General features: G+C 51.7%; 1 protein-coding gene and 1 long non-coding RNA gene across 2 annotated transcripts in view; both read left to right on the forward strand.

Moving 5' to 3' along the window:
• WDFY2 (WD repeat and FYVE domain containing 2) overlaps nucleotides 1-14,764 on the forward strand; it is a 118,420-nt gene extending 103,656 nt beyond the window's left edge. Inside the window, exons 7-12 of the mRNA XM_037057584.1 lie at nucleotides 842-968; nucleotides 6,308-6,413; nucleotides 9,419-9,520; nucleotides 10,401-10,531; nucleotides 12,276-12,384; nucleotides 13,886-14,764. Coding sequence (XP_036913479.1) covers nucleotides 842-968; nucleotides 6,308-6,413; nucleotides 9,419-9,520; nucleotides 10,401-10,531; nucleotides 12,276-12,384; nucleotides 13,886-13,915 — 605 coding nt within the window. The 3' untranslated portion in view covers nucleotides 13,916-14,764. The remainder of the gene's footprint in view (nucleotides 1-841; nucleotides 969-6,307; nucleotides 6,414-9,418; nucleotides 9,521-10,400; nucleotides 10,532-12,275; nucleotides 12,385-13,885) is intronic.
• A 55-nt stretch (nucleotides 14,765-14,819) lies between these two features.
• LOC118994813 (uncharacterized) lies at nucleotides 14,820-19,570 on the forward strand. Its single transcript, XR_005068141.1, has 2 exons — nucleotides 14,820-17,500; nucleotides 17,538-19,570. It is a non-coding gene; the product is annotated as an uncharacterized LOC118994813 (long non-coding RNA).
• Nucleotides 19,571-26,002: the final 6,432 nt, after the last annotated feature.

Below are 26,002 nucleotides of genomic sequence, written 5' to 3' on the forward strand. Positions count from 1 at the left end.
GAAGAAGATATTTTATGTTCTTTTCAGAGTATACCATTTTTTCTTTTTTAAAAAAAGAACTTCAGATTTTAGTATTTTTCAGTAAATGTTTCAAAAGCAAAAGTACTTTTCACATTCTAAAGCGTTTGTAGGCGTCAGGTACTGCCGGAGAAGACCATCCGCATCATATTTTGTAGCCACACCCACGGCGCCGTGGGAGGCCCAGTCCACCTGCTGCGCAGCTGGTGCCCCAGGTGCAGGTGCGGCGGTGCCATCAGCAGTGATGGTCGCCATCCCAGCCTCAACCCCTGTTACGGTTGCAGAAGCTGACCCGTCAGGATGGAAATGATTTTCCCTGAATCTATAAAGTTAAATTTCCAAAGTAAGGAAATAAAGTTCAAATTCTGGTGTTTTAGTCTAATTGTAGCTAATGTTCAAGATCACAAAATCCAAATGAGCTTTTTAAAACCCTGTAAACTTCTCACCTATTATTGTCTGGGTAGGAGGTAGACAGCCATTAAAAAACAGGGCTAATATTTCCAAGCAGTGCCGTGTTTTCCATTCTGCTGAGAATTATGTCTATTGTTTAAAGGTCAGTTAATTGCCTTTTTCATTTCTCTTTGGTCTTCGTAGTAATTGATTTTGTGGTACACTTACATTTTGGGGAAAACTGCTTTGGAGTGTGGGACTCTTATTCTCAGAGCCTGTTTTTTCCTCTTTGGGGACTTATTGTTTGTTCTCCCAACAGAAACGTTTACTGTGCGCCAGAAACCTCGCTAGGCCCTGGCTCGTTTGCATGCACGGTCTGTGGTGACTGACACTGTCCCTCTGTGACTAACGTGCAGCTTGTCTGGTCTCCCAGGTGGGGTGACCGCCCTCTGCTGGGACCCCGTCCAGCGGGTACTGTTCTCGGGCAGCTCCGACCACTCTGTGATCATGTGGGACATCGGCGGGAGAAAAGGAACTGCCATCGAGCTCCAAGGACACAAGTAAGACCCCTGGGGCTTGAGAAAAGGCTCCCAGCTGAAAGCTGGGACAAAGGCGTGTGGGCCAGTCTCCATGGCATGGGCTGAGCCATGGGAAGGGACAAGGCAGGAAAGCAAAGAATGGCCACTGTGATTTATAGCTGTATGTAGGTTTGTGTATCTACACTCCATTTCATTCCACAGAGGGCTTGAGAATCCTTGCAGAAACTGAAATAAAACAGGCACAGCAAATAAATACAAGGTAAAAATTGGAACCAGGGAGATGAATATAAGAGCACGAATTTGGGAGTGAAAAAGAAAGAGCTTAGCAGTGTGAGCCCTGAAGGGTTCCCGAATTTCCGTAGTTGAGGTCAGATGTGGCTTCAGGATTCGGGCAGCTGAAGGAAAAGGGGAGAGAGAATGTTCTTCCCTGCACAGCTGGTCCTTCCGCACGTGCTCGCTGACTACACGCCTCGATTCCTATCAGGCTCTTCTTCCTCAGGGCAGAGTTCAGGGGGCTGAGAGCAAAAGCAGAGGAGGCTGGTCATTTGATTGGAGAAGCTCTCCAACTTGGCCGTGCCTGGAGAGTGCTTTTGGAATTAAGATGGATTCCTGGGCCCTGTCTTTGGAGACGCAGGTCACCAGTCCGGAGCTGGGGCTGCTGTGGGGTAGCCGGCCTCCCAGGCAGCTCTCTGCTGGAGAACTCAGACCACGCCGGGATTTGTCCTCCTCCATGCTGCCCGCAGTCCCTGGGGGCAAAGCCGGGCGAACTCCAGAAAAGAATTTTAGATCTGCTGTCGAGCTGTGAATGGTTTCTGCCCGTGAGGTTTTTAAACGGTGGCCCAGGTGGCCATCAGCAGCCGTCAGCATTGCTCCCGTGAACTGGCCGGGTTAAGCACCATTAGCTCTAACTGTAACTCCCCTGAAAATCCTCATTTTAAGCATCTCCCAGGTAGTTAAAGCTACGGTTTGGGATTATTGAACTAACTCCGATTCGGAGGGCCCGTGCACAGGTAATTATTTCAGTGCTAGAGTTTGGTTTTAGAGATGTGGCTATTATGCCCTCCTCTCCCACATGACAGAACAGACCGGTTGTCTGGGGCCACAGCTGGCTTGTGGGGCCACTTGAACCTTGTCATCGGCTCCTTAGAGGGGTCACTGCCTGATATTTCTCTCCATGGCAAGGTGACATGCATCAAGATCGTGTAGAAGTTGACACCATCCGTGTCAAGGGCAGAAAGAGAAGCAGAACGCAGTCCAGTTTAATGCACTTGGTCATTGTCCAGCCTGCTGGGTAATTCCTGTCACCTGGGGCTCCCTCAGAGAAACGGAACACAGGTTTGGAATGTTGGCCTCGTTCAGATGAGTAGTTTTACAAGTAGTTTTGTTTTACACAGCGGTAGACAAAGCGCCGAGCAGTGTAGTGCGCCCGTCCCCAGGGGGAAGGCAGCTCGGTGCTCCAGACCAGCAACACCGGGTGACACGTGTCTCGTGGAAAATGTTGTTTGGGACGAGGAAAAGCTGTAAAGTCCAGGTACAGTCTCTCGGTCCCAGAGAAATGCCATCTAAACCAGTATGTCTTCAGGGACTAAGAAATGCAGCCTCGGTCACTGAGATTGAAACAACCCGGACTTGGAGTTGACTCTGAGAAGGTCACACCCTTAGGCCTTAGTGGGGCCAGAGCCCCAGGAAGCACTGGCTTTCCATGGGAGTAATGGCAGGGGCCTTTGCCTGGTGCTCGATGGGACGCAGGCCTAGGAACAAAGTGAACTCGGGCTCTCAGGTCTTCACCCGAGAGGGTGGCCCTGGCATCATGGAGCTAGGAGAAGTAAGCATCTTCAGCACCGGTTGGTGTCCCCCTGATGGAGTGGGTCAGACACCCTTGGGCCTCCTTCCCACACCCTCTTTGTGAACCCCGCCCTCCTGCTCCCAGCAGCTCCAGGGGCTCCCCACCCCCACCTCAGGCACCAGAGGCAGACAAATGAGGACGGAGTAACACATGGTCCCCACCGTGTCCAGAGATGCTTTCTGTCTCGTTTCTGCTGTAGAGGCCAAAGAGCTTCTGCCTGGGCCCCAGGCGGCCCTGCCGTGACTCGTTTTCCCCACCTTCCCTGGCGAGACCAATGGTGGTCAGGGCTCCGAACTGGGGGCCAGATCAGCGAGCTGGGGAGCTGGGAGGGGGAGCATTGGAAGCAGTTTGGTAGTTTTGTTCCTGCAGCAAAGAGAACGTGCAAATCGCTGGCTCTGTGAAGGGAAAGGCGAAGGAAAGGTTCCGATTTCGAAGACCACGTATGGTTTTCCAGTATCGGTTACCAGTTGGATGGATGTTATTGAAGCGTAAACCAGGACACTGATTGCCCCGTGCCCACCTTGTCAAACCCAGTAATCGTACGTGGGCCTTTAGATCCTTTTTTAGTCTTAGATAGTATCTAACATTGCATGACTGACTTTAGGACTATAATTTTTCTTGTGTTTTCCTTGGCTGCTAAGACTCTTTGGCAGTGTAACGTAATGGTCTCTCCTTGGGAACTGCAGGTTGGCTGAGGCCCGGTCATGGCCATGACCCCTGGCACACTTAGCCCGTGTGTTTGCTGGCTGTTCTCACGGTCCCGGCTCTAGGTCCCTCTCTTCCTGTTCTCACCGTGTATGTGTGTGACTTTTGTCCTGAGCCTCCACAAAGCCTTTTGGGAAACAAATAGGCTGTTCGTAAACAGATGTACCTAGAATGTGTGCTTTCCCCTCCTGTGTCAGGTGAATTGTAGGTGAAGTTCTAAAAGGAAGTAAAATTCTTTTTTTCCACTTTCGTTTTATTAAAGGCCCCATTCCCCCCCTTTGCCCACCGACACCACCGAGTGAAGTTCTCACGCACAGCTTCCTCCGGGTTTGGGGAGGACGGGCAAGGGTCCGCAGGTACAGAAGCTCTCCCGGCGAACCCGAAGTGTGGGAGGGCTCCTCGCTGCCGCGCTGGAGAGCTAGTAGGATGGAGGCCGGGAAAGGACTCTCCTAACTTTAACTACTCAGCTAAAGACATGATGAGTAAAAGCATTAGGAACTCGAGTCCTCATAGAGGGCGGAACCTTACCAGAAAGAGGGAGCGGAGGGTGGTCGCCGACCCAGGCCCTGCCAGCGGCCGTGGAGGCTTTGGCTCCCTTTCCTCCGGGAGCCGCTGCACTGTGGTCTGTGTCCACACGTTTCGGTTTAGGTCCCACAGGTGAGGGAAATCACATGGTTCTTAGCCTTTTCTGACTGTTGCAGTTAGCATACTAGTCTTAAGGGCCATCCACGCTGACAAGATGGTGGTATTTCGTCCTTTCTTATGGCTGAGTAGTGTTCCATTGCACACTTTTGGAGATGGGTACGGTTTCTCTCTGGTTGTAGCATTTCCATGGAAACGCTGCTCCCTCTGTATTTTTTTTTCTTTTGGACCTGGCGTAGTCTCAGCCACCCACTTGAATTATAATAATGAACCCCAGAACTAACCTGTTTTTCATCGGGAAAATCGGGAGGAGGGAGGGTGCGGAGAATTAAGAACTGTGGTCGGGTACGGGCATCCGGGCACACTGGCAGAGCACACGGACACACGCGGATTTCTGCTGCGGCACATCCCCCTCTTCTTCACCCCCGGTCATTGGCACGACTCACTTGTAGCCTGTCTGTAGGATATATAAATGAGAAGCAAACATACACAGACTTAATATGCTTTGTAGTCAGGGTTTGGGTAGTCTAAGTTACTTAGAGATTATCTAGGCAGGTGCCCAATTATCTAGGCAGGTGCCCAATTATCTAGGCAGGCGCCCAATGGTGACTTATCGGCTACCTCAGTTTATCAGTCTATGTTCAGTTACTTGAAGATCTTGGGAATTACCTCTGAGTTGATACACTATAAAATATAATTACTATTTATATAAAAGCTTATCAGAAACATTATGCAATTTCATTGAAATCAAATTTATATTTCTATAACCTTAAACATACAGGCATAGTGTTCATGTGTTTGGCTTGTCATCCTATAAAAATTCAGGAGAAATTAACTGACCAACCAGAGAAAGACACAGCTGTCATTTACAACGCATCCGTATTAGTCTCCTCTGCTGGAGAATTGCCTTAATTTTGTGGGCGTGGAGTCTTAACTTGTTGCTAAATGAGCATTTTCCATAAAATAGTTTTTATTTTTAAGTCTGGCAAATTTCAAGTTCCCTATTTTCAGTGAAGTTCAGGACTATTCAGTTCACAAAAGCACTTGTTCATCTTTATAAGCCAAACAGAACAGGTTCATCATCCGAGGTGAGCTGTAATCTGGTTCAGCGATACCCTCCGGAGAGAGGAAAGCGTCCCGAGCCCCAAAGGCGTGGGCCATTCAGAATCGTGTCGGACTCATGGAGCTGGACAGCTTCGGTCCTGCGGCTTCCGCCGGGCGTCAGAAGCAAGCGCGACACTCCGCCAGTCCAAAGTTCAAAGAGCTGCTCTCCTCCCCGGGAGGCACAGGCTTCTTCACTGGGATGAGTTTGTAACAGAAGAATATTCACACAAAAATGACCAAGCAATCGGACTCCCTTTTCTCTCCCACCCAGCATAGAATATGTCTCCGCAGACTCTTTTGTTAGTGATCATCCACTTGTCAGAGGATAAAACTGAATTCCCCATCGTGGCCGCCGCCAGGAGGGAATAACTGGTCAGCCATGCATGGAACAGAAAGGAAAATAAACACAGCTCAGTAAAGAGGGAATAAAAACTAGAGAAACAGAGAGCTGGTAAAGCTCAAGTTCACTGCTGCTTTGGAGTCACTTGGAGGGCCGAGAAACGGCAGGCCTGGGGTCAGCCCCCCATTTGGGCGTTGCACCACGGGCAACAGCAGTGCTCAGTCAGGTTAACCCAGCAGATAACCTCCCGAACTCTTGAAAGATGCCTTTCGTACAAGAGAATGTCCTGACCTGGCCGGATAGCTCGCCTGGTTAGAGCATCCTCCCATGCACGAAAAGGTGGTAGGCTGGATCCCCGATCAGGGAAAAATATAGAAAACCATGACTCTGGAACAAGTATAACATGGACACACGTGACAGAACTATTTAGTCGGGGAAGGAACCGGTAAGAGGTTATAGCCAATTTGGCCATCAGCTTGTCTCCTTAAATGTTGGCGATGGACAGAGATTGCCTCCACCTGGGGCCTCAGCATCTGAAACAAGCATTTTGACTTGGAAACCTCGAGCGCCCTGCACTCAGTGGGCACGCTGACAGTTCCAGCGACTTTCTAGGATCCGCTCTGGGGCGCAGTGGTGAGCACGGTGATTCATTGACTGCTGGACCTCTTCCCTCCCCGAGGCTTTCGCTTGCTCTCCTGAGCTAACGCTTGTTTTCTCTCCCAGCGACAAGATCCAGGCCCTCTCCTACGCGCAGCACACGCGGCAGCTCATCTCCTGTGGCAGTGACGGTGGCATCGTCGTCTGGAACATGGACGTGGAGAGGCAGGAGGTAGGTGCGGGGCTGCTCGGCAGGGCTCGGCCATCCTGGCCACGCCGAAAACCAGCCCAGCCTCCCCTCCAGCTCGTTCTTTTTGTCTCCCGTAATTACCCTGTGGAACAAGACGTGCCGGAGAATAACAAATTCTGATAGAAAAGGAGTTTGATTTTTTTGCCCCTCACACACTGGCAGTTAACATTTATGTGATGGAGATTCCGTAAGAACCTAGACTGACATTAAGCTGTTTCGACTTCAAACCTGCTGCAACATTCACAACCAAACTTCAAGTGAGAAAAAGGAACCTTCTATTTTCAGGTGATCAGCCCTTTGGTGTAAGTTCCCTCCGAAAAGAGAAAACTCGTGTTAGTGATAGAAACGGTGGCTCTTGTGTGAGATACGGTATCTCATGAAGTCAGAGTCCTCAGACTGCTATTAATAGAAATATTAGAAATAATTACTTGATGCTTCTTTATGAGTCACACCCTACATAGTTTTCCAGATACAAATATGTATGTGGTGTCATTTTTGAGCACATATTAGTGTCTCTATGACATTCTTTTTTCTATGGGTTTCCTTTTTCACTTTCGAGCTGTTTAACAACTGATGTGCTTACCGAATGTCCCTTTGACAAGTGCATTGACGGTAACTGTAGTCTCACTTCCCTTGAATTATGGTGGGTATATTTTTCGAATTTCAGAAAAGCAACACTTTAAAAAGACCAAAGTGATGGCCCAATTTCTTTCCCTGTCCTCACCCGATCTCATTTCAAGAGAGTATTACCCACAATGTAATGTCTTTCAAATGCCAGTAATGAAATGCTTAAGAAGATTAAAACTTGATTTGCTCAAAGCATAAATTCATGGGAGTTCTATTAGTAACTAATTAAAATGATCGTTACTGTTAGGAAGTAAAGAATTGGAGAATATTGCTTTTGAAGGTACTCATCAGCACAAAGGCAGGGAAATCGATACGCTATGCGCTGGCCGGCTGTCCATGGGCCCCGCGATTCTGTGTGGACACCCACTGTAGGTGAGGACCAGTCGCACCCCGCCTGTCCTGGCCGGGGCAGGAGGGCAGCAGTGGGCCCTGTCCCTCCGTGCACCGTGCGGGACAGGGTTCTTTCCGCCAGTCTAATTTCACGTAGGTATGAAACAGGCACACGAGAGAAAACTACCCGATGTAACGCACATGTGCGTGTGGGAACTCCACATGCGTGAGAGGTTCAAAGACGACAAACAAGGAAGTAATGACCCTCTGAGCTGAGGGTCACCGTGGGGCTTCAGAGGGACGGAAGGCCACTGTGGGGCAGTGAGAAGAGCAGGCGATACGGAGTCAGGAGTTTGCCCTTCCCTGCAGATGGGTCACAAAATGAGTTTTCAGTGACAACTCTTATGGGCAAGGTCCCTGGCTGAAATTCTCTGAGAGACAGGTGGCAGTTTACTGGGAGCCCGCAGGGTCCCCGTTGCCTTTGGCTCAGAATAACCCGAATGCTCCGCGGAGGCACACCCTGGGGTGAGGGGTGACTCATCAGGAGCAGCACCCCACCCCCGCCCTGGATGGACAAAGGCCCAAAGGGGGAAAGGAAAGCCGGTGGTTGGCGGGCAGTCCTTTGGACCATCTTGAGAAGACTCTGCTCCGTGAGCACGGGCACTGGTTGACGGGTTTAAATCCAGCAGAGTGATTCAGAGCCCCAACGGGCAGAGCAGATGTGAAAACTCACAACATAGGTGTGCCTTTCAGGGGTCAAGTGTGCTCTTTAGCTAAAAACTTTGAATTATTTTATTAAACTTGCTTGTAAAACAGCTAGAACATGAAGCAAACGAAAGCTTACTTCTTTCCGTCAGTCTTGATAACATAAATTGACCAAGGATTAGAGCTCTCACAGCATCACCTTGTTACTTCTCTTCCTGAAAACATGTTTGGCTTCGGGGCTATTTCGGCCTGAAGGTAGGACAAGAGGCTACGTCCCTGAACCTGTCCCCAAACAGGCATTCCTCAGGAAAGGCTTGCGGCCATGGGACAAGGCCTTCTGGGGCCAGTATGCCTGCTGCTGTTCGCCGTGGTCTAGAGGGGACGCAGGCAGGCCTGTTCTCCCCACGGTTCTCCCGCTTGTTTACTCTCAGGCCCCTTCAACAGGCAGAGTCAGACTGGGGTTCCCTGGAACTCACTTTCGGGAAGACGCCCTGGGGTTGGGGTTATTTTTCGGGGTTCCTGGGTTTGGCGACCTGTGGAAAGAGGTCAGCACCTCAGCCAACGGACAGAGAAGAACGTGGAGCTTTGGAAGCAAATGGAGAGCGACTCTACGTGTCGTCTCCAGACCTTTGCTACAGAACAGCTTTAAGCCTAACACAGCTTCTGGACCTGTGTGACGGATGTAGTTTGAAGTAGTTGCCATGGGGCTGGGAAACAGTGAACAAAGTCGGAAGACTCAGACACTGCTGGCCCTGCCTCTCGTGGACAGTGGACCGGTGGCGTCCCCGAGCACCCACTACAGCCAGCCCCTGTCCCTCTGGCACGGGTGGCTGTGTGTGTGTGTGTGTGTGTGTGTGTGTGTGTGTGTGATGTGCACTTAGATGCAATCAGACACAGTCAGAGCAAGGGTTCTAATTGCATATGATCAGAGAATGTGAGCTACAGTCCTGAGTCCTCGGTGTGGCTGTGAAGACTGCTGGCAATGCCCCGGCTCTCCCCGAACCGCCCTGCACCCCCGCTGGGGTCTTGGTGTCCTCGGCGCTCCGCGCGATTCTTTTCAGGCCTTCACGCTTACACTTATTCAAATAATTATTATTACTGACATGCTCGTGTTTAACCTTCCGTGATGATTCCCCACGAGGTTCTTTTCATGTCACTACCTCCCCAGGGCCTGGCATGTAACAGGCGTCAGCGAGGATGTTGTAAATGACCGAGAAATTGTGCTTCTGTTTCTCATAAACATCTCCCGACCCTGTAAGTAGTGTGTCACTGGGGCTGTTGTGGTCACTGCGTCTCACTGTGACCTGTGTGCTCTCTTTGACAAGACCCCGGAATGGTTGGACAGCGATTCCTGCCAAAAGTGCGACCAGCCTTTCTTTTGGAACTTCAAGCAAATGTGGGACAGCAGGAAAATCGGCCTGAGACAGGTGGGTGACGCGGCGCTGCCTCGCCCGGGGGTAGTGTGGGAATAACCGTACCGCGAGGCCTCGGAGGGAGGGAGGGTAGATGGTTACCATGGAGTCGCGTTGGGACTGCACAGTGATCTACCCCCTCTCCCTGCTGTAGCTCATTCCTGCCAGATTCGGTTTCTGTGGTGACTTGTCCCCAGTCACTAGCTGGGGACTGACTTTCGAATTCTAGTGGCATCTATTGAGAGGCACCTTAAAGTTAGAGGGGTGATTAGTCAGGGCAGCCACGATGAGCCAAGGTAGCTTGGCTTGTCTCGGCACCAAAACACGCAGTCGTGGAAGTAGTACCTGTTTCTTCTCCATAGTTTTTTTTGCTCTCCTTCGGCCTCAGTCCTAGTTACTTAGACCCACTTATAACACGGCATTTCCGGCCTGGTGCCACGGTTGGGGGCTCTGCTCCTCCCTGAGACAACCGCATGCTCACATCGCTGCTCACCCAGGCTGAGCATGGCCGGAGTGTAGGCGACAGGGCGACAGGGTCCATTCGCGTTCTCCTGCCTCAGGCAGCCTGGCGTCTGGAGGTAGCACTTCCTCGTCACCCCCAGCTTTTGGGTGACCCGACTGCTGGCTGGGTCCTCTAGAGTTCCTAGTGATGATGACCAGAGAGGACCAGGAATGGGGGAGTGGGCAGCGGGGAGGTGGCAGCCAGACGTGTTTCCCAGCAGTCCTCGTTCTGAATAAATGGAGAGCAAAAGGAGACCACACCTGGTGCGCTCCCTTCGGCTGTCCGTGGCTCTGGGTTCCGCACGCTCTCCTGGAAGCTGGTGATCACGCCCGAGCCTACCCAGGAACTCGGGGCTCCGCCACCGTAACACACACGTGTTCTCTGCCCCCCCAGCACCACTGCCGCAAGTGCGGGAAGGCTGTCTGCGGCAAGTGCAGCTCCAAGCGCTCCTCCATTCCTCTGATGGGCTTCGAGTTTGAAGTGAGGGTCTGTGACAGCTGCCACGAGGCCATCACCGATGAAGAGTAAGTGCCAGCAGGCTGCAGTTGTCAAGCTGCAGGGGGCAGTGTGGCCTGCGAGCCGCGCCCGGCAGCTCCGTCAGGACTGCGAGTACCCTGTTCCTGCTGGTTTAGAATATAGGTCCTGGCAAGTGGGCAGAGCCCTCCTTTCCGCTGAGAGAGGGTATTCTCCTGGTAGATAGGAGAGGAGAGAACACCCGCAAAGAGCAAGCACCTCTCAGCCCCAGGGGCGTGTGCATTGCAAAGGGATGTTTTCCAGGCAGAGCCTTCTGTATCCTCTCTTTCTCAAGAAGCCCCCAGGAGTTCAGGAGCCCCAGGGTGGGCTTTCTGGCCCCAGCTGGTGTCTTGTACAGCAGCGGGATCAGTCCCCAGGCTCAGGGTTCTCATTCTCCCAGAAGAGCTAAGCCACTGCACCTAAGAGCAAACATGACCAGTTGCCCGGCTACTCAGCCTTGCTGGTCAGTCTTGCCCGGAAGCCCCGGACCGTGGGTTACTGAGGCTCAGCGTGCTCAGCAGGAGGGACAGATCTAAGCTGTCTCTTTACCGCCAGCTGGTTGGAGACTGCCCTGTGTGTGAACAGAATGCTCTCAGCGAGTTTCCTTTTCAGGCTGCATTACTGCAGCCTTTCCCAGGGAAGCCGCTGTCCAATTCTCCCAGCCCACATGCCTCCAGCACCTCACGTGTAGTAAGATCATCAAAGTAGTAGATGGGTGTCCTAAAAACTGTGTGTAAATAGAAACATTTAAAATGCACCAGAATTTTTAAAAAATTTTTCAAATAAAAGAAATGCACCAGAGCAAATCAGCATTTAAAGGGAATTCTTGCAAATTAATAAAACAAAGCGTTCTTTTACAATAGCCCTGACTCACATGCTTTTCATTATCATTTAACAATATCACACATAAATTGAGATGCCCTTCCCCAAGGAATTTTGTTCACTATTATTTCCCACTCATCACACATGAGGAAATTAATACAAGTTCTTCTCATTAAGGTAGAGAGCGGCATGCGATCTCAATTCTTCCTTTTACGTGTAAAAACACAGGCCCAGAGGGAGTAACTCGGGGATTGCAGGTTAAACCTCAGTCTTCAAGTCGAAATATTTTTAAGTGACCGGTTCTAGTATGCTGAAGACCTACTCACAGAGGTAGCTATCTCTAAAAAAAGAAACAGCCCCATTTAGACAGCCCACTGCGGGAGGGGGGGGGCACCCCTGACCCGAGATTAGAGAAAAGCTGTCCCCTTCGAGGGTTCCGGCACCCCTCCCACCTCACTGGTCCTTCTGCCTCTTCCCAGTGGAAGCACTTGGGTTGCCTTCAGAGCACCTGGGCCGAGGGCAGGACCTCTTACTAAAGAAAACGCGCAGATCACAAAGCAGAGCACAGCATTCGAGTGGCTGTTTTACCAGGAAGTCCTTCCGAGGTCAAACTTAGCCAAAACACTCTGGTGGCGGTGGGGTTTATTTTAATTTGTCAAAAACACAGAGATGTTCAAAGACCCTCCTCCTAAAGCAACAAATAATCTATAAGGGACTTCTGAAAATGTCATTATCTCTTTCTCATTTCGGAGAATATAAGAGTCTTTTACTTTAAAAAAGGTCACCAGGGTTTCGAGGTGGGTCTGAGCAGCCCTTCTAACAGTGACATGGTTCCAGCCACTGGGCTAACACTTGGAGTTTGCTGTCCCCCTGGGTAGCCTTTGTTCCTGCATCACGGCCTTTCACTCTTGGACACTTTCTGTGCCCCCCCAGGCGAGCGCCCACGGCCACCTTCCACGACAGTAAACACAGCATTGTGCATGTGCATTTCGATGCCACCAGAGGCTGGTTACTGACTGCAGGGACCGACAAGGTCATTAAGGTAGGGACGCTGTCTTATTTCAGGGGCTTTCCACCCTTGGCCTTGCACGAGTGGACGTACGGGAGCACCAAGGCCATGGGAAACGTGCTCGGAAGGTTGCCCTTGGCAGGAAGCGTGTTTGAGAACCTGTTTCATGCAAGACGCATGCCCGGCACTGGCTGTGCACACCAAAATAAGACATGGCTCTTGCCTGCAAGGAGCAGCTAGTTTCTTGAGACACACTCTTATTTATTGATGAGAGAGAGAGAGAGAAAACATCAGNTCTCCACCCTTGGCCTTGCATGAGTGGACGTACGGGAGCACCAAGGCCATGGGAAACGTGCTCGGAAGGTTGCCCTTGGCAGGAAGCGTGTTTGAGAACCTGTTTCATGCAAGACGCATGCCCGGCACTGGCTGTGCACACCAAAATAAGACATGGCTCTTGCCTGCAAGGAGCAGCTAGTTTCTTGAGACACACTCTTATTTATTGATGAGAGAGAGAGAGAGAAAACATCAGTTTGTTGTTCTACTAATTTATGCATTCGTTGGTTACTTCTTGTGTGTGCCCTGGCCAGGGATTGAACCCATAACCTTGGCATAGAGGGATGCCACTCTAACCTATAGAGCTGCCTCTTGCCAGGGCTTATTGAAACACTGTCTTAATAAGACAGGTAATAATAGGTCACATGCAGTGGCCAGCAGCGTGATACAGACGAGAGCCTCTCTAAGAGCTCCGTCGAGGGACACAGTGCTGCTGGAGGTGGCTTCCTGAAGGAGGAGGGATTTGAGATGAGCCCTGAGTGAGTGGTAGGACTTGAATAAGCCAGCAAGCAATAGACAAGGTCTCTTTCCGGTGGATCAGTTAACCCACGAGCATCCCCCTGGGCCTGCCTCACTGAGGCCGGGGGTCCAGAGCCAGAGCAGAGGTCCGGGGCAGGAAGGGCCACCCCGCGTCATTTCCTGGAGAACACAGAGGGCCGCACAGGCCTGCCCAACGCACTGAGCTCTGCTTCCCAGGCCCCTTCTGGTCGATTCTTCGAGGCAGCAGCAGGATGCAGTGGTGACAATAACGCCTGCAGAAGCCCCAGGGCTCTGTGACTTTGAGCGAGTTTACGGTGAGCTCCAGGAGCCTCCGTTCCTTTCCTTCCGAAACAGGCACCTCGTATGGCTGCGTGGAAGGTCACGTGAGAAAAGCTGTGGACAGGACACAGCAGATCCCTGGCACCCACTCGGTGCCTGATGTGTCCTAGTTCCTTCCCTTCCGCCCTCAGTGACTAACCTGCCTTTGTTCCCCACTAGTTAGTTCTATTACCACGTCCAGCCGCTGCAGTCATGTTGTTGAGGTTGCGTTATATACCTTTAAAAGGAAAAGTCTGGTTTAAAGATCTTAGAGTCACGTTAGCATAGAATTTAGTTGCTTGTTCACTTAAAAAGCTCAGCTGAATTTAATTATAAGGATTGGTTATCCGCAACACTATTTAATTGTAGCTCACACTATTTAATGTTCTTCTTCTCTTTGCAGTTGTGGGATATGACCCCAGTAGTAGCTTGATGACACCCCAGGGGTCGGAAAGGCGATGTTTGCTCAGGAAGTGGTGGCTGGGACCCAAGTCAGGACCGGAACCGCGACGCAGACGTGCGAGAGGACAGAAACTAAGGAAGTTAGCTGAGTTTGAACGCTGCTCGCACACGCGGCGGTGAGCTAGCGAATGTGCACTTGCAGGGACTTCTTCGGCTTATTCACACAATTTAAGAGAAGATATTTTTTTAACAAATGGTTTATATGGTCTGGCTGTGCTGCATTGTTTTGAGTATACGGAAAACTCTTTGTGGGGCATGTCATTTTTATATTTTTCAGCCCTTCACTGTGCTTGTTGCTTTGTGCATCGGAGAAACGAGGGAAGTGTCTGCTGAGGGCATTTTTGGGTCATTATAAAACAGCGTCTGTGTTTTCCACAGGGCACGGGTCCTGTGGGCAGCAGCTTTTTCTCTGTCCACCCTCCCCTTTGTCTGTGTATTTCCAGGTTATTTGCAGTGTTTCTGCTTCCATAGGAACCCTCCTCAACCGAGAGACCGGGAAAACCATCCTTGTAGGTTTACCAACTGACTCCTTCAGTCTCCTGAAGAGTGATCTCTAACATCCCACCTACTCATGTTCTTACTGAGTAGAAAGGCCCGGTGTTTCTGCCTCAGTTTTCTCTGTCTTTCCCACATGAAAAAACGCTTTGAGACAGCTGTTCCTGACCGTTGTCGTCACGGAAATAGAGTAGCCTAAGGCAGAGCTCCCATGGATGGTCACTTCTAACTCAGCCCTCCCGAGCCTGTCGCGTTTTGGTTGTATTGACACAACTCTCCCTCACTCGTGATAAAAGCAAACAAAACCCCATGTCCTTAAAAAAAAGGGTTTTTAAATTAACTTTTCATTTAAAAAAGTTAATTTTTAAAATTAAATTTTAAAAATCTTTGGTTTTTAACTTTAAAAAAACTTTTTAAAATTGATTTTAGAGGGAGAGTAAGAGCGACATCGACTTGTTGTTTTACTAATTCATACATTCACTGGCTGATTCTTGTATGTGCCCGACCAAGGATCAAACCGGCAACCCGGTTGTAGCGGGACGACACTCTAACCAACTGAGCTGCCAGGCCAGGGCAAAAAAAACAAGTGTTTTTAGGGGTGTTCTTCTGTGTGACCTTACCTCTGAACGTGAACGTGTTCATCACTGGGCGGTTGTGCCCTGCTCTTCCTCACCATCTGAGTTTTATTTCCCCTTGAAAACTAGAGCACTTCACTCACGTTCATACGAAACTTTGTGACCTGAGACGTAACACAGACGGACTCCCACAGCCCGTGATGGTGTTCTCGTCGGGAATGTAGAAAAAGGATTGTGGCAAGTGGGCCAGAGAACTCTCGTTTGGTGGGAATCCGGTCATATCTGATTCAGTGAAATGGCCTTGCGTGTAGCAACTCAACTCGGGATACTGCAGTGCGTTTTTTAAAAATCTCATTTGCGCCTGTAAGAACAGAACTTGAGTGGGCACGTGTACGCTGTGTGCCTGCCCGCTCTGGGCTCTTTCCACGTGCCACCTCAGCCAGCCCTCACCTGCGGGGCCTCGTGGGGCCCACTGAGTATCCAGGCAATCTCCAGGCTACGTAAAGCCTTGCAGATGCCCGGACCAGCCACTTGCCCCCCTTCTTCGAGGCCTACGTCCACAGTGTCGTCTCCACTTCCGCTCAACAGTTTTCTGGTGGTAGTACTTTAAATGCTCCTTATTTTTTTTCTCTTTTCCTGGAAAGCAAGTTTTCCCCTCGTGATCATTAATTCCTTTTCTTTCTAACCAAGAGAAGCACTACACTACCAGCCACACTTGGGCACCACCCCGACACTGACCCAGCGCGCTCCCTGGGGGGGGGCTTCCTGGACTCCACTGCAGCAGCGTGGGCAGGCGGGACCCATGGGTGGGCCCCGTGGGCGGGCCTCAGTCCGTTACCCAGACTGTTGCCCAGACATCAGGCCAGATCAGCCCGAAGGACCACTCTCAGAGGTGGTGTGCGCACACGTACACACACACAAGCAGTTCCCGGTGTCTCATCACCGGCCCTGTCTACACTACCCTCCCTTGCCTTCGTGCTGTTCAAGTTCATCTGAGACTTCTCTGCATGACTGCTCTGAGAGAGAGCTTTAAAAAGGGAATTCAGTTAAAAATATTCAGGTATCTGTTTTGTAATTTATTGCTAGAACCTGCAGCCATTATTAAGTTGTACATAACAGAGAACTACGTTGGCCATGATAACAGAAAGGGGCCGTTCTGTTCTCTCTCTGAACTCCGGCAGGTGCCTCTCTCCGCAGAGAGGAAGACCCAGAGCCAGAGAGGTGGTGGGCCAGGCACCCGCAAGCCTGGCGTGGGCCTTAGATCCAGGGGAGCTCGCACCCAATGTGGGAAGCTGACTGTCCCTCTTGGGCCCCTAGGCACCCCTCGGTGGCTGTCTGTGGCCCTGCACGTCACCATCGTCCTCTCCCTGCCAGCATGGCCGCACCCCAGCCCACACAGCCACTCGGAGATTAAGCCACTTGACACTTAGCTGGTGATGAAAGTCGGAGTCACAAACCACAGACGTGTCGAGGTGCCCGCTGCTCTGCTCTGCGCTTCCTCCTCTTGAGAGTGGGCACTTGGATTCGGCAAGAAGCGCTCGGCAAACCAGTCGTGCGTGTGGATGATACTGTGAATTCTTGAGTTTTACTTTGACTCTCCACCATTTTGGGGACTTAGAGATGTGTGCTGTGTTGGGTGCCTTTTGGGCGCCGTGTCTTCCACGATGTTGTAGAAACGAGGCTTCCTCCACCCAGAGAGGGAGCCGGGCCAGCATTGCCTTTCCTCCTGTCCAGCTGGGTTAGCTGTCATGGGTCTGGGTTTACCCTATTGGATTTGCCCTGGGCAACATTCTTGCTCTATGCAACGTGGGCAGCTGTGGCAAGTAGCCCCTGGCGGGGCTGAGTGGGGAAAGCCGCAGGACTGCCGCTGCCATGCCTACAGTTATTCTTTCTCTGGTTGGGGAAAACCCACCGCGTGCTCTCGGTTCCTCCAAAGAAATGATGTTCCTGGAACCTGTAACTCCTGGGTGTGCCTCCACAGTTTCCAAAGTGGTTTTCCATCAAGTCCTTGGCGTCCTGTGTCTCTTTATATGAAGTCAACCAACCATGGTGTATTTCTCACTTGATTGTTTGAATTATTCAAAGAATCATGAAATCGCGAAACTGGAAGGGATCTGCAGAGATCTAGAATGTTCCAAGCACAGAACACTTTAGTCCTTGCAAGCAGTTAGAATAGCTGAATTGTGAACAAGAGCATCCAAAAGAGTTTGAAGACTGGCTGTGTGCGAGCGTGAATGGGAAAGGTGACTTCCAGCGCCTCGAGGCAGGCAGTGCTGGGGACGAGGTTTGTTCCCCATGGTGGGCAAATGTGACATGTCCTTCCCCCCCCAGCCCCGTGGTGACAACAGGCAGGTGCGGGGAGACAGTCACTGCAGCTCATCGTCAGCACATGCCCCTCTCCGCACAAAATCTCCCCCAGAGACTGCCCGGTGACAGGGGTTCAGTGGGAACCAGGGAAGCCCCTCGCTCTCCTCGCCTGTGGCCAAGTGCAGGCTGGCCGCAGGGGAGACGCCGCACTGGCAGTGCTGGCCCTCCCTGGGGGACTTTGCCTGTCTGTGGTTTGAGTCATTCTTTAAAGGCATGATTTATTTTCCCTCCAGATTACTCTATTTTTAAATCCTGAATTTTGACTCTGAAGCAAAGAGATTAGCTCCAAACTGCGTGTCCAAGGTACTGGACGTAAACTATTCCCTAAATGAGACTGTTTCGGTTCTGCCGTCTCATGGTTGTTTAATTGTATGTGAAGATCTTGTTCACTAAGACTGACATTTTAAAGTGAAAGAAAGCATTTTAGCAAAACATCCTTGTATTTCTCTCAAAAAGTTGGGTTTTTCTTGGTGTGAAGTTGCTAGTGGAGCTATCTAGCAACTTGATTGGAAGAGAAAAAACAGAAATTAAGTTCCTCGTTAACTCTGAGTTACCTGCTTGGCCCCTGAGATTCTAGAGTCCGGTTCACCCAGCCATTGGTTGAAGGTTCACTCTATGCCAGGTGTGGAACGAGGCCGGGGATGACGAGACCCGTCTCCAGCCCTGGCAGAGGCCCCATTTCAGCGCGCTGTGGTAAATTCAGGGGTGGGGTGTAGGTGGGGCAGAGGGACTGCTGAGGAAAGGACTTCCGAGCTGAGCATCCAGGGAGCATTGGGGGAGGAAACCCCTGTCCGGGCTGCAGGAGCGGCCAGAACAAAGGCCCGAGGCCGGGCATCAGCCTGCTGCGTGGGCACCACAGGCGGTTCGGAGTTGCCAGATTGCCGAGGACTCGCTGCTGTCCTGGAGCCTGGGCCCTTGTCACTTTGAGACGCGGCCGCTCGTGACCGCAGGCAGGGAGGTAGCACAGATGGCCACCGGGGATTGGCTGACTCGGAGGCCCATCAGCTTTAGTGTCGAGGTTGTCCTGCAGTCCAGGCTCGTGCTGGGGGTTCTTTTTCTTGGGAAATGCCTGAATTGTTACCTTAACATGACCCGTGGGGACTAATTTTTGAACTTCCTGGGGGCACTGGAAGCGTCTCCCTGGAGGCAGGGAGGGGGATGCGGCTGGAGGCCACATGAGTATGGACTAGGGCTGGCCTGAGCTTCTCCCCTTTGAGGAGGCCGGGCCTGGGCCTGGGGCGGGTGGACACTGTGCTGGGTGGCTGGCGGCACTCACACACAGAGCCGGGCCTGTCCACACAGGAGTGGGCAGCGGCTGCCTTCTGTGTTCCTCTCGGCCCTCAATTGTCCTAGCGGGCAGCAGCCATTTCGGTGCAGTGTGGCAAAGGTGGTCAGTCCTCCTTGTATGGCACCCCTGGGTGGAAGGAGGACCCCTTTTCTCAGTTCATCAACAGTGAGGGGCTCTCAGCTGCTGCCTGGAGCACCGGCCCAGCTGAGGCAGGGCCCCCCCCCTCCCCAGGGGGCTGGCCCCTCCTGGCGCCTGCTGCTGTGGCCAGTGGCCTTTCTCTCTCAGGGCCCAAGAGTCATAGGTCCGGAACTTAATTCTGGAGCATCCATGTCCACACCAGACTTCAGCCCACTCTGCAGCCACACCGTGTACTTACTCACCAAAGAGCTTTCGTCTGTGGTTTTGGTGTTAAACTTGACCTCCCCACTGAGAGGCCTGTCTCGGCCCCACGCACCAAAGGGATGTCTACATAGTAGATCTGTCCAAATGTTTCCAGTGCCAGGGACCGTTTGGACGGACCGCAGATCCCCGTGTCAGTGATGTGGTAAGGAGATCGAAGCCAGAGGGTTGAACTTGACGATTGTCCGTAGGGTCCCTTCCAATCCCACTGTGCTATGACTCCTTGAATGTTGTTTACTTTTGGAGTGGCCTAAACTGTTACTAGAGACTGACTCACAGGTGGCCAACGTAGATAAATGGGGGTGCGTCACGCCATCTGTGTCTCCCGTCACGTCATGGCGATGGCTTCCTGTGTCTTTCTGTCTGGAGCCTGGGAGGTTTTGAATTAGATGGTGAAGGTGGAAGCGTGTCATGGTGCCATCTCGTCCAGCACAGACACCTTAAAGTGTTCACCTGTGTGAGTCAGAAGTGTTCCTACCTTTCTTGCTTGGCAGAGAAAGTACAGGTTGGTTTAAAAGGTTCAATTGAGAATTTGACCTTGATATTCATGATTCTCCCCCCCCCTTTTTTCCCCTTGGTTCCCTGGGAAGCATGAGAGGGAGGTGGGAGCACAAAGAGGGAAATGGTCAGGAAAACGCTTTTCGCTCCCGTGCACTGTGTTTTCCATTTAAACAACGACAACCTGAGTCGGCAGCACACGCCAATATGAAGTATGGACCGAAATACTGTGTCTCTGGCAACCGTTGTACTTTCTCGTGTGTTTGTGTTTTATGCCATTTGCCTTGCTTTTTAAAGGACTTCTTTTTTCAGCACACTGTCATTTTGTAAAAGAGAATCTTTCTATGAAAAGTGCAAAGACTCTTATTAACTGGACAGCAGGGAAGGCGCGAGGCCCACGTCTGGCCTGCCGACCCCGGGCCGGCCGCAGCACGCTGGACGTTGGGGGAGCTGCTCTGCGGGGTCAGGCTGCAAATGTCATCAGCCCGGAAACGGAGCCCGTGTCGCACACGTGGCTTCTCTCACCGATGCCACCAACCATGCCAAGCCATCTTGACAGCAACTTCTGAAGGAGCCCGGGCAGGATGGAGCAGGAATTTCCCGCCGTGGTAACATGCCCACGCCCGGTTCTGCCTTCCAACGCCACTGAACGCGGTGCATGTTTCTGAGCTTGGCTCCCCTCCCCCACCCCGTGCCGCCTCAGCTGAACAGTGTGCAGGCGCCCCGTGGTTTAAAATAAACATCTGTGGAGATCACCCTGCAGCTGTGGTCCTGTTGTGGTGGTGGTTGTCCACCTGTATAGCACGTGATCACATACACCCCAGCAGCCCCGCTTTGGTGAGTCTCAGACCACGCCTGCACCTGGCTGTCGGGACCCCAGGGAGAGCGCAGTCTGGAGACCGAGTGGACCGCCATTCCCCACAGACTCTGAGCACAGCCAATGGGCTTAGCGTGTCGTTTTTACTTTGTTTCTCTGCCGTTAATAAACTTTCCAAATGAGGGCAAAGAGGGCTTCGGGGCACACAGCCAGGAAAAGCCTCTCCAAGCACCTGTGAGGCCTGTTGCCCGGGTAAGCACACAGGTGGCAGGCACTCAATGGTCTGCGTGAGAGGGGTGGCTGGGGANCCCAGGGAGAGCGCAGTCTGGAGACCGAGTGGACCGCCATTCTCCACAGACTCTGAGCACAGCCAATGGGCTTAGCATGTCGTTTTTACTTTGTTTCTCTGCCGTTAATAAACTTTCCAAATGAGGGCAAAGAGGGCTTCAGGGCACACAGCCAGGAAAAGCCTCTCCAAGCACCTGTGAGGCCTGTTGCCCGGGTAAGCACACAGGTGGCAGGCACTCAATGGTCTGCGTGAGAGGGGTGGCTGGGGAGCGTGTCCCCCAAGGCACCTGGCCCTGAAGGTGCCACTCCCTCGAGGCCCACTCCCGCTGAAGAAGCCTCAGCCACGCTCAGCAGTCCAGAGGCGTGGCTTTGCTCCTTTGGAAAAGGAGAGATGCAGTCAAACGGAGCGGCCAGTGCCTGCCACAGGTGCACCCGGAGAACCCTCTTCCTCCCTCGGTGCCCTGGCTGAGAAACCTGGGGCCCCTCTGGGAAGCACACCCGTGGCCCACTGAGCTGTGCCCACCTGGGTTTGCCTCCACTGTGAGCGATGAGTTCTGTTTATGTAAACATAGTTTCAATCTGCTCATCGATTTGTTGCAACTTTCCCTGAAGTCACCTGGAAGTGAAACGGGGTAGTTTAGAGGCTTTAGTCAGAGGTGGTACTAGAAGGCCAGGTGCATTCGGGAAGCCGCTCCTGACCCCGAGCAGATGTAAATGAGGCCTCCTGTCCTTGGTTATTTATGTAAATAGGCACTGCCCCCTGGTTATTTATGTAAATAGGCACTGTCCCCTGGTTGTGCTTTGCTCCTGGGGGCACAACCTTCCCCTGACACCCAAAGACACACACGTGCTTTCTGACCCCAACCACCCCCCTCAGACTGGCATCTTAAATGTAGGTGTGGGTTCATCTTAAACGCAGAACGCCAAAGAAAACCGCATTCTCAATTAAACGAGGGATGCACACGGGAAAAGCGCCTGCTGTGGAAGCTGAAGTGTAGCTCCCATCCTTAGTCGGAGGTACTTTAAAGTGAAAGTCCTGCCCCTTGTAGGTTCCTCCTTGTAAAAAGGGGGGGGGGGGGGCTTTGTCCCTGCCCCATGCCTTCGTCCCTGCCCCATGCCTTCGTCCCTGCCCCATGCCTTCGTCCCTGCCCCATGCCTTCTCAGGTTTATAAAGGGGGGTCTGGCCCCGCCTGTTTAAATCTCTGAGCAAGCTCTCCCCAGATTTCAATGTTTCTCCTCTTCAGCTGGTGGAGAGAATGTTCTAGCACAAGGCAAGTGTGTGGGAACTGATTCTGATCTAAACGTGAGAGGGGGGTGGGACACAAAGCCACCAGAACCCCAGCAGCCTGGAGCGGCCCTCCCAAAGCCCAGCTGTGCCGCTTCCGCCGGGTTCTGGGAGGGCCGCCCTTGTGTCCCACCAACAGGTGACTTTTGTTTCATCATCTCGAGTGGGTTCCTGTTACTCTCCATTAGACAAACCCTGAGACACTCAGCTCACTGTGGCTGGAAAGGTCTCCAGTTCTTCAGTGCACCGAGGCTCACCTTTTAAAACGAGAATGTCCCTGGACAGGTGCAGGCAGAGCACCGTGAGAAATGGCTGATGGCGTTTTGTGGTCATTCCTATCTTAGTGCAAAACCAGTTCAGGAACTTCTTTTCCTCTAAGGCTGACTAGCTAAGATCAGGGACATTGCGGGATTACGAGTTTTGATGAGAAAAACAACAAGAAGAAGATATTTTAGAATGCAAGCTCCTGAGAGAGGTCAGGCCTAAGTGGATGGAAGACACTTCCAGTTACCAGAAAACAAACCCAAGCCTAGTCCTGCTCCCAGTAATCAGGAGAATAATTCATTGTGACTTATCTGTATAGTCACTTTACACAGTGCCTTCCTTCCAAGGAACTCATCTCGTGGATGGAAGTTCAGTTTGAGAAAGAGATTTGGGAGTGGAATTTATGTTGGACACAGTCTCCTAAATATGGCGACAGAGACCTCTGTTGCATGGGTACATGGAGCAGAGCAGTCTCATGAAGCTAATTAAGAAGGGGTGGGAAACCGTGTTGAGTCCGGGGAAGGCTGACGGAGACACACGAAGTTCTCTCAAGGCGTTGCTCAAGCCACCCGCGTTCTAAACTGGCGGCACTCCCAAAATCATCCCTATCTTGGGTGTGATGTTTTAGTAGCACTCGAGGTGATTATTGTTTGGTGAGAAAGATGTATGGCCATTTTTACGTTAGGCTTAGGAAAGCCACTTGGAGTGCCTGATGAGAAGCCTTCACAGCCAGCATGAGCGAAAGGCACCCTGGTGACTGGCTGGTGGCCCTGTGCTTCCACCGAGGCCCCTGCCCCTGGGAGGTTCCTGGTGTGGCTGTTAAGGTAGCATACCATTGGTCCCTCTCCATTTGTGCAGTGGCGGAAACCTCCCATTGCGACCACAGGGGACGCACACACTGACCTTACAAACCGTGTGAAGACCCTCTCAAAGGTCCCGTTACTGGGGAAACCAGCACCAGGGAGTTCCAGCGGAAAGAGCCCATCGGGAGGCATTAGCGTCCTGCACTGCTCAGGGCACTTGCTGGGTTTGGGGCCCGACAGTGCTGAGGGGGAGTCAGCTCCTCCCCTTGGCCCCAGCCTCAACTCAGGCCCCTCATCCACTGCCCTTCCACCATCAAGTATTTGCCAAGGGCCAGCTGGTGCGAGAGCCAGCTCTGAGTACTAGGGATGCCCTGGGGGCTTCTCCCCGACCCCCCCACCCCACGGGCACTCACAGGCCTGAAGCAGGCCGGTAGGTGATCTATCTCCTCCCAGTTTAGGCGGGTGGTGGTACAGACTATTAAAAGCTTGTGGAGGGGATGGGGCGGTGTCGGAGTGGAGTGGTGGTCCTGGTTAGCATTTAGAGGGCAGACAGCAGCGTACAAGGATAGGGTGGGGTGGTAAGGGGAGGGAGGGCTGCAGGTACTCGGCCCAGCCTGTGCAGGGGGAGCCTTGGGTCAGAGGGCTCCACGAAGGAGAGTGGGCAGAGACTCCAGGTGAGGCTAAAGCCTCAAAGGCCAAGAACACGGAGCTTTTATGACCCTAAGGGATGGTCTGAAGCAGAACACAAGAAGGACACAAGTGCACGGTGATGGGGAGGAGCCATCCCAGGGCACAGGGAGCCTCCTGGTCACCTACCTGGAGGCTCTGGGTCACTCGCACGTGCCGCTCCCTGTCCTCTGGACCCTGCAGGGGCTGTGCCGCAGGCGCTGTAGCAGAATCAGGGTTTCTGCTGCCAGGTGTCTGACTGGGGCCCCTCTGGTCCCATCCGAGGGAGAGGTGCTTCACCCGGGACTCAGCCCAGTCAGCACTGGGGCCTCGGCTCATTAAAACCCTCAAAGGTGCTTAATTGGATTGTTTTCAAAATTGCCTAAACGAGTGCTGCTCCCTTAAAAACGCCCACTGAGTTTCAGCCAGTAGTTAGGGAAGGCCCTGGGCCTGGGCAGGTTCCTCACTTCAGTGCCCTCCTGCCTGGAAGCCAGGGCCCCTCGGGCTGCAGAGCAGGGGGGGCGTTGTCACGTGGCTGGCGGGGGGGTCGCAGTTCAGCCTGAGCTGGGGACCGCAGCAGCTCAGACCCACCAGGGCGATGGCGGGAGGCAGGTGTGCCTCAGCTGAAGCAGCCTCCGTGACTGGCAGAAAACCAGAAACCAAACGGCAAATGAGCTCTGATTCCTGGGTTCATTCATTCCCCCTCCTTCGGAGGAAGGTTCAGACCAAGAGCCTTCCTCAGGGCCCCAGGGTTCTGCTGGGGTCACGGGTGTCCTTCCTTCTCATCTCCCAGGGGGCCCAAAATCTGTCCTCTTGGCTCTCAAGCTATCAGCCCTCTGGGTTGAGATGTCGTATGAATGAGAGGGCTAATGAGTTGGGGCTGGCACTGGAAGATATTAAAACGTGCTGTGAATAAGTAGAACACTGTGATCCCGGCTGAATTACTGGATCAGGGAAACAGGCTGGAGCTCACGAGAAGCAATTTAAGGAGAACTGGGCTCAAAGAGGCATCAGGATTCAAAGGAAAGGGAAGCTTGTGCGTTGAGAATATGCACATATATAATTTACTCTAAGTGCTCGCTTTTTCCCCCCTATAGAGAGAGGGGGGAGAAGTGAGGCTAAATACCTACCTGATACCAAAATACCAGGTGGATTAGCAACTAAAAAAGAGAAAATATTATAAGAAAATAGGGGGAGAGGGGAAAATGGTAACTAAACAACAATAAAAAATATTAAAAATTAAAAAAAATAGAAAAAAGAAAATAGGGGAAAAAACAGTATTTAGAGTAACCAGGGACTTTTTTTTGCTATAAAAATGAATAAATCAGTTTTAATGATAAGTGTACAGCCTGAATACAGAAAAAATTTAAACCTCTGCATGGCAAACCACAACACCAAAAACAAACTTAGAAAGTGATTTGCTAAAATGAGAGGGAAAGGCAAATGTGCTAAATGTGTCCAAGAAGGCTTATAAATCAACAGTTTAAAAGACGATCGTCACACCCTGGCCGGGTGGCTCAGCTGGTTGGAGCGTCATCCCATACACCAAAAGTTGGCAGGTTCGATTCCCAGGCAGGGCACATCCCTGGTCAGGGAATATACGGGAGGCAATTGGCTGATGTTTCTCATCCCTCTCTCTCTCTCTCAAATCAATAAATATACCATCTGGTGAGGATTAAAATAATAATAATAATAATGAAATAAAAGCTGATCATCACAATAGAAAAATGGGCACAGGACACGAACAGGCAACTTATGAAACAAATGCAAATGGTCCATAAACAACTGCCACCAGCAAGTTCAACATCACTCACAGAAGAAATGCAAAGGAGAAGATGCTGTAGCTCATCTGTCCACTGTGCAAAGATCCCTCTATCGAGGATGACAGGACCCAGAGTTCGTTAGGAAGAGGAGAAATAAGCGCTGAGGGTGCTGAAGGGAATATAAATTGCTACAATTTTTCTAGAGGGCGATTTGGCTAATGTAGATCAAAAGCCTTAAAAATGCTTACACACGAAGTCTCGGTAAGGGCACTGCCAGTAACCCATCCTAACACAGTAACCGAAGACACACACGCAAATGCACGTGTGAAAGTGTCCACCCTGCAGATGGACAGAGAGAGAGAAAAGAAACAAGCTAAATCTCCCACGACAGGGGATTAATTACACTGTGGAACAATTGGACAACAAAATACGTTCCATATAGAAGCAGCACGTTAAAGACTATTTCGTGACATGAGAAAACACTTATAATACGATGTTAAGTGGAAAAACACCAGGCTTCCGAAAGGTTCTGTAAAGCGTGGTTTCAGTT

Source organism: Sturnira hondurensis, unplaced genomic scaffold (assembly GCF_014824575.4).
Source record: "Sturnira hondurensis isolate 20B ecotype Veracruz unplaced genomic scaffold, ASM1482457v3 Scaffold0009719, whole genome shotgun sequence".
NCBI classification, from domain to species: Eukaryota; Metazoa; Chordata; class Mammalia; order Chiroptera; family Phyllostomidae; genus Sturnira; species Sturnira hondurensis.